Source organism: Scyliorhinus canicula, chromosome 21 (assembly GCF_902713615.1).
Source record: "Scyliorhinus canicula chromosome 21, sScyCan1.1, whole genome shotgun sequence".
Taxonomy (NCBI): domain Eukaryota; kingdom Metazoa; phylum Chordata; class Chondrichthyes; order Carcharhiniformes; family Scyliorhinidae; genus Scyliorhinus; species Scyliorhinus canicula.
In genome coordinates this window covers 63,182,918-63,195,777 of record NC_052166.1, presented here as the reverse complement: position 1 = coordinate 63,195,777, position 12,860 = coordinate 63,182,918, and the positions used below count along the sequence as shown (strand labels likewise).

Here is a 12,860-nt window from a genome sequence, read left to right as displayed (position 1 = left end):
GAATTATTTTAAAGGCTCCATTTAGATTAGGAGATGGGGCGATTATGTTTCGAATGCTGTGGGCTGTTTTATTCAGTAGGTTGCTAATTGTTTTAGAATGTTGTGGATTGTCTCAGCAGCTCTGGCGGGATTTGTCACAGCCATCGCACTGTGATCAGAGTTTTCAGTGCAGGTTGTTGGATGCGGCTTGGCCTGAAGCCACCCCAGTGAGGTGGAAGCTCTTAGTGGATTTATTTTTGGAGCATTAAAAGTTTCAGGGCATCAACCAATTGTCATGGAAGAGCGGCCCACTTGTAATAATCTTGAGTTAACACAGGGTGCTGGAGATGTGAGCCCTACTGCATAACTTCTTCAATTGTTCTCATGCGCATTTGTCCCCAGAACAAAAGGTTTTCAGAACAAGAGACCCGTTAGGAACAGGAGGAGGATTTTGATGCATCAACTGCTTCGCCTTTAAGGCTGAATTTTGATTTGCCTTAAAATTTTGATTTTGATACTGCAGTATTTGGCTATGACCAGAACTTTTCTTCTTCTTAAAATACAACAGAAACCTGCCAGAAATTAAAATTATGCAGAAGGTACAGCACAGAAACAGGCCATTCAATCCATCAGGCCTATCCCACTCTTTAGGCTTCACTTGAGCTTTTCCTGAAAAGTCGGCGAGCCTAGATTCCTCTCCTGCTCCCTCTGGTGGCGAAGTTCACATTCTAACCACTCTCTGGGTGAAGAAATTCGCCCCACATTGCTGATCGGGTTTACTGGCGACGACGCTGGGGAGTTGGATGCAAACCACAAAATCTGCCCGAACAAATCACTTGTCCAAAATGTGAACAACAGCAAAAAAAGACAAAGGAGCTCGGTCCAAATCTGGGCTGAACTGCATTTCCTTCTGCTGGGCTGATCAACCGAACTTTATTTAAGGGACGAACCATTAGATATTTTGTAAATAAACAGGTAAATTTAAAACACGAACTGGAAGGCGTAACACAAAAATGTGAAAAACATTTAAATAAAAGATATTTTGCAAATGAGGGTGGATTTGAAACTCACCGAATGGAATTCAGTTCAGCAAACCAATTGGCAGCTTTGAAGCACCAAGTCTCTGGTTGTTTTGACCGTTCTAAATATCTTTTGCAGTGAATAAATCTGGGCCCACGTCGGAAAGAAAAGTTTTTTGAAGCAGCATATCTCTTTAATAGCTATTCCCGCAACGGTAAATATCCATTCCGTCTTCTCCTCACCATGCCTCTTTGAGAAAGCCGTTGCTAACTACCTCAAAGATCTGGGATTCGAAGGAATAATAACTTACAGGGGCGGTGCGTCAAAACAAAGATCGCTTCAATACTCCACCCGAGCCTTGACATGTCCAGTGTAAATATTTGTTACCTCTACGTGGCCAATGGCAACTGCCTGCAGCCAGCTAATATTTCTGACTGTGCTGCGAGGCAAAGTCATTTGTTTTGGCGAGGTTCTGGAATATTTACTGAATAACCTGACGGATAAGTTTCAGCTCCCGGGAGGCAACGGTCGCAAGAGAAGCGCGATGAAGAAAGAAGCATCTCAGAAGACGAGAGACCGGGGGGGGAGGGGGGATTACAAATCAATGAGACAGCTGTGCAGTTTGCAAAAAAAAGGAATCACTGATTAATGCCTCTGTGCCCAGGTTTGCTTATGGAATATCCTGGCTGGACCCTGGATAAGCTAAAATTTTGCAAAACAAAATGCATTTTTCATTCCGAATATCGTGGGGCCAGCACCGTCGCACAGTGGTTAGCACTGTTGCTTCGTAGCTCCAGGGACCCAGGTTCGATTCCCGGCCAGGGACCCAGGTTCGATTCCCAGTCTGTGCGGAGTCTGCACGTTCTCCGCATGTCTGCATGAGTAGGGTACTCTTTCAAAGGGCCAGTGCAGACTTGATGGGCGAAATGGCCTCCTTCAGCACTGTAAATTCTGTGATTCTATGATCAAACATCACAGAAGGAGACCTATTTCTAGGTTTTATTGCTTGTGGTTGTAAAAATCTAATAATTACTCCTCAATTTTCCACCTCTGATAGCTATTATCCAGCTGAAAAACCACAGGGTAAGGGTCATTCTTTCAAATGCATGAAAGACCTGCCGCATGGGCAAAATTATTTTGTCCTTTACCTGCCTTTGTAAAATCACAGGAAATATGAATCCAAGAGACTCAATTTACCGCGGATTAATGTGGAGATGAGGGAACATTGAAAACTCAACAATCCAATTCAGGTTAAGATGGAATCATTATAATCACTGTAATGTAACTCACTGGTAACAGGGGAATGGGAAGAGAAAGGATGCAAGCAGGAGAGAGAAAGCTGGAGGAGAGGGTGCTGAGTAGTGGGGGTGGGGGCACAGATGGAGGGGGGCACAACAGGGAGGGTATGGGGGCACAGAGGGAGGTCACAGAGGGGGCCCCCAGTTGGAGGGCACAGAAAGACTCCTCCAGAGGAAAGACGCAGAGGGACTCCCCCATAGAGAGGGTGTATAGGGGGCCCCATAGGGAGGGTGCAGAGGGGCCCGTTAGAGAGTGGGCATAGGGGAATCGGGCCAGAGGGATGGCACAGAGCGTATCCCATAGGGAGGGTATAGAGGGTGTCCCAGAGGGGGTGCAGAGGGCGTCCCAGAGGGGGTGCAGAGGGCGTCCCAGAGGGGGTGCAGAGGGCGTACCAGAGGGGGTGCAGAGGGCGTACCAGAGGGGGTGCAATGGGCGCACCAGAGGGGGTGCAGAGGGCGTCCCAGAGGAGAAGGTGCAGAGGGGCCTCAGACAAGGGTGCAGAGGAGCCCGTTAGAGAGTGGGCATAGGGGGATCGGGCCCCAGAGGGCACTCCATAAGGAGGGTATAGAGGGCGACCCAGAGGGGCTGCAGAGAGCGCCTCAGAGGAGAGGGGGTCCTAGAGGAGAGGGTGCAGAGGGGGTCCCAGAGGAGAGGGTGCAGAGGGGGTCCCAGAGGAGAGAGTGCAGAGAGGCTCCTGGAAGTACAGTGCAGAGGGGGTCACAGAGGAGAGGGTGCAGAGGGGGTCCTATAGGGAGGGTGCAGAGGGGCCCCTGGAAGTAGGGTGCAGAGGGGGTCCCAGAGGGAAGGTACATAGGCAGTCCTAGAGGGAAGGTACAGACGCAGTCCTAGAGGGAAGGTGCAGAGGGGGTGCTGGAGGGAGGGTGCAGAGGGGGCCCCGGAGGGAGTGTGCAGAGGGGAGCCCCGGAGGGTTGGCACAGAGGGGAGCCCCGGAGGGTTGGCACAGAGGGGAGCCCCGGAGGGTTGGCACAGAGGGGTGCCAGAGGGAGGGTGCAGCAGGCGTCCCGGAGGGAGTGTGCAGAGAGGAGCCCCAGGGAGTGTGCAGAGGACAACCCTGGAGGGAGGACGCTGAGGGGTGCGCAGGTAGATTAGAGGGGAAAAAGAGGTGAAAAAGTAGGGGGGGGGGAGGAGAATAGGAATTAGGGGAAGATGGGGTGGAGAAGGATAGAACATGAGATGGGATGGGCATGAGGAGATGGGGCAGGATCAACGCAGGAGAAGAAACGAGTGGTTTCCACAAAAGCGTGGATTTTCAGTGCAGAATAATGTTAGGGCCTGCGAGAGGAGCCTGGATTCAATCAGGAACCGAAAAACAATTAAAATGAATCAATGAGAAACAGGACAAAAAGCAATCTAATGGACAGCTGGAGCCAGATGACAAAATAGTCTGGCATAAGAAATCTTCAGAGCTCTTAAATTGTGTATTGACAACTTAATGGTTATGTGCGTGCCTGCCTTGAACTGCAGCTCTTTTATACTGTTTTCTAGATAGACATTTCTGTCCAAAACAACTTCTGTTCAATGTTCTAACCCTTGCTTTCTGTTCCTTCAATTACCACCTATCCATAGTTATCATAAGATCAAAACAGCCATTTCCTCCACATTCATTTTGACTATTACTCAATATTTTCACTTGTCTTGTTACTGAATTTCTGTGAAACTGACATTGAGAGGAGCAGTGAGCGACTTTTCTCATGATTCCCTACATGCAGGACACGTCTCTTTTGAGAGGATGGGCAACTGAGCCTCACCTTGGCCTTTGGCCAAGGCAGCTCGCGACCTGACTCAAGGGGGTAAATTCTCCCTCTGCCATTCTCCATGCAGTATGCTAAGATTAGGAGTCTACCTGACAGAAAACCAGGGGTACAATGCCACATTCCTGCGAGTGGACATTCTTTGTGCATTTGCAAAGACTCTCAGATCTATCCATAAATGCCAGGTGGTTACAGTTGCATTAACTTGTGCACGATTGGTCAGGAAGGATAGACCAGGCTAATTTTTTTTCTTCACTTCACCTTTTTGGAATTTTGGGTGGCATGGTAGCACAGTGGTTAGCACTGTTGCTTCACAGCGCCAGGGTCCCAGGGTAGATTCCCTGCTTGGGTCACTGTCTGTGCGGAGTCTGCACGTTCTCCCCGTGCCTGCGTGGGTTTCCTCCGGGTGTTCCGATTTCCTCCCACAATTCCCAAAAGACGTGTTTGTTAGGTGAATTGGACATTCTGAATTCTCCCTCTGTGTACCCGAACAGGCGCCGGAATGTGGCGACTAGGGAATTTTCACACGAACGTCATTGCAGTGTTAATGTAAGCCTACCTGTGTCACTAACAAAATATTATTATAAAGATTATTATTAATTTAAATTAAGTTAATCAATCTGGAATCGAAAAACTGGCCTCAGTAATGGTAACCATTGTCGATTGTCGTAAAAACACATCTGGTTTACTAGTGTCCTACACGGACGTCCTTACCCGGACTGGCCCACCTGTGACTCCAGACCAGCTCTTAACTACCCTCTGAAAAGCCTCCGGCAAACCGCTCAGATCAAGGGTAAGTAGGAACAGAGAACAAATATTGGCCTTGCCAGTGATATTCACATCCCATGAAAGAACAAAAAGTAAGATGATTTGGACTCGGGGAAACGGAAGAACAATGTCAGAATTTGTAGATGATGCCAAAGTTGTGGGGAGTGGACGAGGTGTGATTAATCATGTGGTGGGCTGCACCAAAATGCAGGAAGACGAAAAGAAGACTTGCAGAGTGGGCAGAACAATGGCAGCTTTAACAGGATGGGGCAGAAATGTGCAACGAGTGGATGGAATGTAATACAAAAGGTTAGCTGAGGCAGAGGGGACGATCACCCATATTTATCCCCTTCCAAAATATTCTCTTCCGGACAAAGGCTAAGAATGACAGGGATTTTTTGTATTTTTGAGCGCGAGGGAGGTAAAGACAATCTGGGAGAACATCCATCCGTCTGTTGCATTAGCAACCTGTAGAAGCAAAGCCAATCAGAAAAATAATGGCTAGAAAATGACTTGTTAGCATTTTCTAATCCAATCAGGTAATGCTGTGGAGACCCAGGTTCAAATCCCACCACAGCAGATGGTGAAGTTTGGACTCAATAAAAGTCTGGAATTAAAAGTCTAACGATGACCGTGGAACCTCTGTCCATTTTCGCACAAACCCATCTGGTTCACTAATGCCCTTTAGGGAACAGAATCTGCCGTCCTTACCTGGTCCTTACCTACCTGTGAATCCAGACCCACAGCAATGTGATTAACTCTGAAAGGGCCCTCAGTACAAGAGCAATTAGGGATGGGCAATAAATGCTGGCTCAGCCAGCTTAGCCTACATCCCACAAACTGAATTTAAAAAAAAGACAGGGTGCAATGAAGCCTTTTAGCTGTACTAGCCTCCCCGGACAAGCGCCGGAATGTGGCGACTAGGGGCTTTTCACAGTAACTGCACTGAAGCCTACACGTGACAATAAGCAATTTTCATTTCATTTCAACTCCAATATTGTTGCAACTAAAATGCTGCAACTTGAAGTGTTCAAAGAGCATTTGGAACAACATGAACACAGAAAATGCTGGAAGAATTTCTGGCAGGGACAAGGCGGCAGCTCACCACCACAAACTAAGGACGGGCAATAAATGCTGGCCTTGCCAGCTGCGCCCACATCCCATCAATTAATTTTTAAAAACCTGTGGCGTTATGAGTCCAGTTTGCCTCTTCCTCAGCCCTTTCTGTTTTCATTTCAGATTTCCAGCAGTAGCAGCATTTTGATGTAATTTTAGCTTTTGAAAGGAACATGGGAACAGGAGTAGGCCATTCAGCCCCTCGAGTCTGTCCCGCCATTTAATGAGATGATGGTTGATCAGTGGCCTAACTCCATAAACCTGGCTTTTGACCTGTATCCCTTAATACATTTGCTCAACAAAAATCTATCCACCCCAGACTTCAAATGGACAACTGTTCTGGCCTCAACTACTGTTTCTGGGGGCGGGTTCCAAACCTCTGCCACCCTTTGCATGAAGACATGCTTCCTAACATATGTTAGGAAATGTGAGGTTATCCATTTTGGTAGGAATAACAGCAAACGGGATTATTATTTAAACGATAAAATATTAAAGCATGCCGCTGTTCAGAGAGACTTGGGTGTGCTAGTGCATGAGTCACAGAAGGTTGGTTTACAAGTGCAACAGGTGATTAAGAAGGCAAATGGAATTTTGTCCTTCATTGCTAGAGGGATGGAGTTTAAGACTAGGGAGGTTATGTTGCAACTGTATAAGGTGTTAGTGCGGCCACACCTGGAGTATTGTGTTCAGTTTTGGTCTCCTTACTTGAGAAAGGACATACTGGCACTGGAGGGTGTGCAGAGGAGATTCACTAGGTTAATCCCAGAGCTGAAGGGGTTGGATTATGAGGAGAGGTTGAGTAGACTGGGACTGTACTCGTTGGAATTTAGAAGGATGAGGGGGGATCTTATAGAAACATTTAAAATTATGAAGGGAATAGATAGGATAGATGCGGGCAGGTTGTTTCCACTAGCGGGTGACAGCAGAACTAGGGGGCATAGCCTCAAAATAAGGGGAAGTAGATTTAGGACTGAGTTTAGGAGGAACTTCTTCACCCAAAGGGTTGTGAATCTATGGAATTCCTTGCCCAGTGAAGCAGTTGAGGCTCCTTCATTACATGTTTTTAAGGTAAAGATAGATAGTTTTTTGAAGAATAAAGGGATTAAGGGTTATGGTGTTCGGGCCGGAAAGTGGAGCTGAGTCCACAAAAGATCAGCCATGATCTAATTGAATGGCGGAGCTGGCTCGAGGGGCCAGATGGCCTACTCCTGCTCCTAGTTCTTATGTTCTTATGTTCTTATATCCCCCGAATGGTCTTGGCCCTAATTGCCCCCATGAACTTTCCTTTGTTGCTTGGAGCAGAGGTGAATCCTTCATTCTTGCAAACGGCAGGAGATTGATTTAGAAATAAAGGGTCGCCCATTTCAGACAGAGGATGAGGCAAAAGATTTTTCTCTCAGAGGGTCATGGGTCTTTGGAAATCTGTTCCTCAAAATGCGATGGAAGTAGAGTCTTCAAATGTTTTGAAGGTGGAGCTAGATAAGATTCTTCCTCAACAAGGGGGTGAAGGTTATCGGGGGGGGTATGCGGGACAATCAGGTCAGCCACACAATCTTATTTAATGACAGAACGGGCTACAGGGGCAGAATGGCCTCCTGCTCCTAATTTGCATGTTCACATGTCAATCCTGGAGGGTGGGTATGAACTCCAAGCAGAAGCAATTCTATTTTAGTAATATTTGTGTACCGACACTTGACATATTGGACCATTATCCCTATTTTAGTGGCACATTAACTCATTTGTTCTGATGCCTCAATCAAGCAGTAGGCAAGGAAACACAATAACCAAATATATTGAGTATTTTGTGCCCTATAAACCTCAAAGACAAGCGTACAATGGCTTGCAGCTCAAATGTTTCAGCTGATTAACCAGTGGTGATCTAAAAACTTCAACTATAATTAAAGATGGTTGTCCGCCCACGCAAAAATTACTGGAGTTAATCTGCAGTCCATTATTGGAAACCACGTAGTTGATCTGTTCAATTGTAATCAGCAACATCGAAGACAAGCTTATGCAAACTTGAAAGCATGTACATGACCATGAAAGTTTACCCTGAACATGATTTGTGTTCTCGTGATTTCAGGCGGCTGTGCGATGATCATGGTGAGTAAATGGAGTTGAGATACAAATTAGACATGATTTGATAGATCATGGGGAATGAGCTAGAGGGGCTGAATGGCCTACTCCTACTTCTGTACCTCCCCAATCTTTGCGATACATGCAATCATTCACCTGCAATTATCAAAGCCTACTTGAACCATTGTGAATGATGTGGAAATTGTTATGTTTGACATTTGTGGCAATGATGTTGTTAAAAACCCTGGTTTGAAATACATACAGACAGTATAAAGCTGTAATTAAGAATCATAAAATGGAATTATTGATTTTAACCATTTACTTGTTTACAGAGAGATGGCTAATGAAACATTGTTGTGATCACTGGAGATTCCCTGGAGAGTAGATAATTTATGAAGGATTGCATTTAGTCCTAGCTAAGCAGGTGATGGAACATCTTAGCGGGATACAGATGATGTAATTACTGGGAGAAGCCAGGTCTGTCTGTAGTTTTGCAAGTTGACAGCAGTTTTCAATAGGATTCAATCTGACAAGACAGAAGGATTTTCAGGATGTTCCTGAAAAGGGTCTCCAAAGGTCTGCACAAATAAGCAAGTGACCGGTTTTGATAGTCTTTATGCAGCATTTGAACTATGTTGAGTTACCTAATTGGAATTAGTGGCAGGTGTACATAGTAAGTTGAAGATTTTCATTTTATTTATAAGCTGTTTCTTTGATGTTAATGTGGTTCATTGTTTAACATAAAAGATGACTATTGGTCAGAGCCATCGTTCCTGGGGTGAAGTAACTTTTCCTCCCAGTTCTACAAATAAAAAGTTATTTGGGGTTCTCGTCAGGTATCCTAACTGAACAGAATTGGAGAAAGGTAAGATGAATAGGTGGGAAAGACATCAGTAAAGTGGGATTAAAGAAATATCCTTTACCTTTTACATTTTGTTTCTGAGAAAAAAAATTATCTGTTTGGCAAAATGCAGCTTCTTGAGTGTTGTTGGAGCTCCACTCAGTCTGCCAAGTGGAGAATATTCCATCACATCCCTGCTTGTAAATAGTGGACAGGCTTTGTGGGGTCAGGTGGCAAGTTACTCACCGCAGAATTCCCAACCTCTGACCTATTTTTTATAATATTGAGGGCGGCAAAATATCACAGTGGTTAGCATTGTTGCTTCACAGAGCCAGAGTCTCAGGTTCGATTCCCGGCTTAGGCCACTGTCTGTGCGGAGTCTGCACGTTCTCCCAGTGTCTGAGACCCAGGCTATTAGAATAGATGGCATTGAGGTGCGTAGGTAAGAAGTGTTGGAAATTCTGGACAAGGTGAAAATAGATAAGTCCCCGGGGCCAGATGGGATTTATCCTAGGATTCTCTGGGAAGCCAGGGAAGAGATTGCTGAGCCTTTGGCTTTGATTTTTAGGTCATCATTGGCTACAGGAATAGTGCCAGAGGACTGGAGGATAGCAAATGTGGTCCCTTTGTTCAAGAAGGGGAGTAGAGATAACCCCGGTAACTATAGGCCGGTGAGCCTCACGTCTGTTGTGGGTAAAGTCTTGGAGAGGATTATAAAAGATACGATTTATAATCATCTAGATAGGAATAATATGATTAGGGACAGTCAGCATGGTTTTGTGAAGGGTAGGTCATGCCTCACAAACCTTATCGAGTTCTTTGAGAAGGTGACTGAACAGGTAGACGAGGGTAGAGCAGTTGATGTGGTGTATATGGATTTCAGTAAAGCGTTTGATAAGGTTCCCCACGGTCGGCTATTGCAGAAAATACGGAGGCTGGGGATTGAGGGTGATTTAGAGATGTGGATCAGAAATTGGCTAGTTGAAAGAAGACAGAGAGTGGTAGTTGATGGGAAATGTTCAGAATGGAGTTCAGTTACGAGTGGCGTACCACAAGGATCTGTTCTGGGGCCGTTGCTGTTTGTCATTTTTATAAATGACCTAGAGGAGGGCGCAGAAGGATGGGTGAGTAAATTTGCAGACGACACTAAAGTCGGTGGAGTTGTAGACAGTGCGGAAGGATGTTGCAGGTTACAGAGGGACATAGATAAGCTGCAGAGCTGGGCTGAGAGGTGGCAAATGGAGTTTAATGTGGAGAAGTGTGAGGTGATTCACTTTGGAAAGAATAACAGAAATGCGGAATATTTGGCTAATGGTAAAATTCTTGGTAGTGTGGATGAGCAGAGGGATCTCGGTGTCCATGTACATAGATCCCTGAAAGTTGCCACCCAGGTTGATAGGGTTGTGAAGAAGGCCTATGGTGTGTTGGCCTTTATTGGTAGAGGGATTGAGTTCCAGAGCCATGAGGTCATGTTGCAGTTGTACAAAACTCTAGTACGGCCGCATTTGGAGTATTGCGTACAGTTCTGGTCGCCTCATTATAGGAAGGACGTGGAAGCTTTGGAACAGGTGCAGAGGAGATTTACCAGGATGTTGCCTGGTATGGAGGGAAAATCTTATGAGGAAAGGCTGATGGACTTGAGGTTGTTTTCGTTAGAGAGAAGAAGGTTAAGAGGTGACTTAATAGAGGCATACAAAATGATCAGAGGGTTAGATAGGGTGGACAGCGAGAGCCTTCTCCCGCGGATGGAGGTGGCTAGCACGAGGGGACATAGCCTTAAATTGAGGGGTAATAGATATAGGACAGAGGTCAGAGGTGGGTTTTTTACGCAGAGAGTGGTGAGGCCGTGGAATGCCCTACCTGCAACATTAGTGAACACGCCAACATTGAGGGCATTTAAAAATTTATTGGATAAGCATATGGATGATAAGGGCATAGTGTAGGTTAGATGGCCTTTAGATTTTTTCCATGTCGGTGCAACATCGAGGGCCGAAGGGCCTGTACTGCGCTGTATCGTTCTATGTTCTATGTTCTATGTCTGCGTGGGTTTCCTCCAGGTGCTCCGGTTTCCTCCCACAAGTCCCGAAAGACGTGCTGTTAGGTGAATTGAACATTCTGAATTCTCCCTCAGTGTACCCAAACAGGCACCGGAATGTGGCGACTAGGGGATTTTCACAGTAACTTCGTTGCAGTGTTAATGTAAGCCTATTTGTGACAATAAGGATTATTATTAATTTAGAGCACCCAATTCATTTTTTCCAATTAAGGGGCAATTTAGAGTGGCCAATCAACCTCCCCTGCACATCTTTGGGTTGTGGGGGCGAAACCCATGCAAACACGGGGAGAATTTGCAAACTCCACATGGACAGTGACCCAGAGCCGGGATCGAACCTGGGACCTCGATGCCGTGAGGCAGCAGTGCTAACCACTGTGCCACCATTCTGCCCTCAATATATATATGTTTCTGATCAACAGTGTCCCATAGGATGTTGACTGTGGGGCATACAGCAATGCCAATGCCATTTAATGTCAAAGGGACATGGTTGGAAATGGTCATTGCCTGAAACTTGTCTGGCATAGTAAATAAATAAATTCACTCACGCTTATATACGTTGGTTGGGTGTCACAAAAAAAATACAAATGCACGGTTCAGTTTGCCTACCATTGGAGCCACTTGAACTCTGACATCGCTGGCGTCCACCAATGGTAATGATGCATTGGGACCTTGCTTGTCTTCCAAGCTTGCTGTATTCCCCTGATACTTCCTGCTCCTTAGTTGTCCGGCCCAGGGCAGTTTTGCTGTGTTCTTGAGATCAGTGGAGTGGTGTTCACCAGCCACATCTCCGTTTTGGTCCTTGAAGATTGTAAATCAGATCAATGTTAGATTATGTAATAGATCTCAAAAGCTTTGGCATCGGTATCTTATAAAAATCAAGGATATTATGAATAATAATCTTCATTAGTTCACAAGTAGGCTTACATTAAGATTGCCAAGAAGTTAGTGAAAATAAAATACTGAACCCCCAAAGAGAAATGTAGCTCCCCTAAACTCCTGCTCAAACCCAAGTCCTGAACTATAAAAGTAGCGCCGCATCTCCAAATGGGTTACACGAGGAAAGCAATTGACCTCTCAGTGACCTCCTCAGATGTAATTTCATAACCACGAACTATGTGCTATTAAAGATCCTTTAAGGCCTGATTGAGGGGATACAGGTGGTGCTGATATCGTCCTCGACAGCGCAAAGGGTCCAATTAAAAGAGTCAAGAGTGCTTTGAAAGACAACTCTTAATTTATTTTTGGAATTAGCAGGATTTGGGTATTGCTGGAAAGGCTAGCTTTTACGCACATCTCTAATCACCCTTAAGGTGGTGATGGTGAGCCATATTCTTAACTACAAACAAGTACGTTTGTTGTGTCATATGGGACAGAAGTTAAGAGTCAACCACATCGGCACCTGGAGTCACAAAGGCCTGACCAGGTAAGCAGCGGAAACTTCCTTCTGGATGGTCTTTCAGACAATCATGCATCATTCATAGTCAACAAGACGAATACCAGCTGGCAGGAGAGACGCGTTACAGAAGCCTTTCCTCCTTCACTACTCAGGACATTGGCAAAAATACAAAATTCCCAATGATCACAAAAATAGTGAGGAGAAAAAAAAAAGATTGCGGCAATCCTTTGAAATTTGACAATCTTGCATTTCTCCTGAGGAATGCAAAATGAGAAGCTTCTGCAAAATGTCTCTTTTCAACAATATTCGCGTTCTGTACGACTAGTTTTTCTTTTACTCCAGATTTTAGTCAACTAATAGAATTTAAATTCCTTAGCTACCGTGGTGGGATTTGAATTAATGTCCCCAGATCATTTGTCCAGGCCTCAGGATTACTGGTCCAGCAACTTAACAAGTATTCTACTACACATGTAAAACTGTTCTGATGTAGCAAAATCAAACCATGCCAGGCTTTAATTACATTCTCCCGCCTCCACG

The 12,860-nt window shown here is 45.4% G+C and overlaps 1 protein-coding gene across 6 annotated transcripts in view; it reads right to left on the bottom strand.

The window, feature by feature from the left end:
- gpsm1b (G protein signaling modulator 1b) overlaps positions 1-12,860 on the bottom strand; it is a 283,643-nt gene that overhangs the window by 19,188 nt on the left and 251,595 nt on the right. For all 6 annotated transcript variants that reach the window (XM_038782318.1, XM_038782320.1, XM_038782319.1 and 3 more), the window contains one exon: positions 11,534-11,725. In XM_038782318.1, coding sequence (XP_038638246.1) covers positions 11,534-11,725 — 192 coding nt within the window. The remainder of the gene's footprint in view (positions 1-11,533; positions 11,726-12,860) is intronic.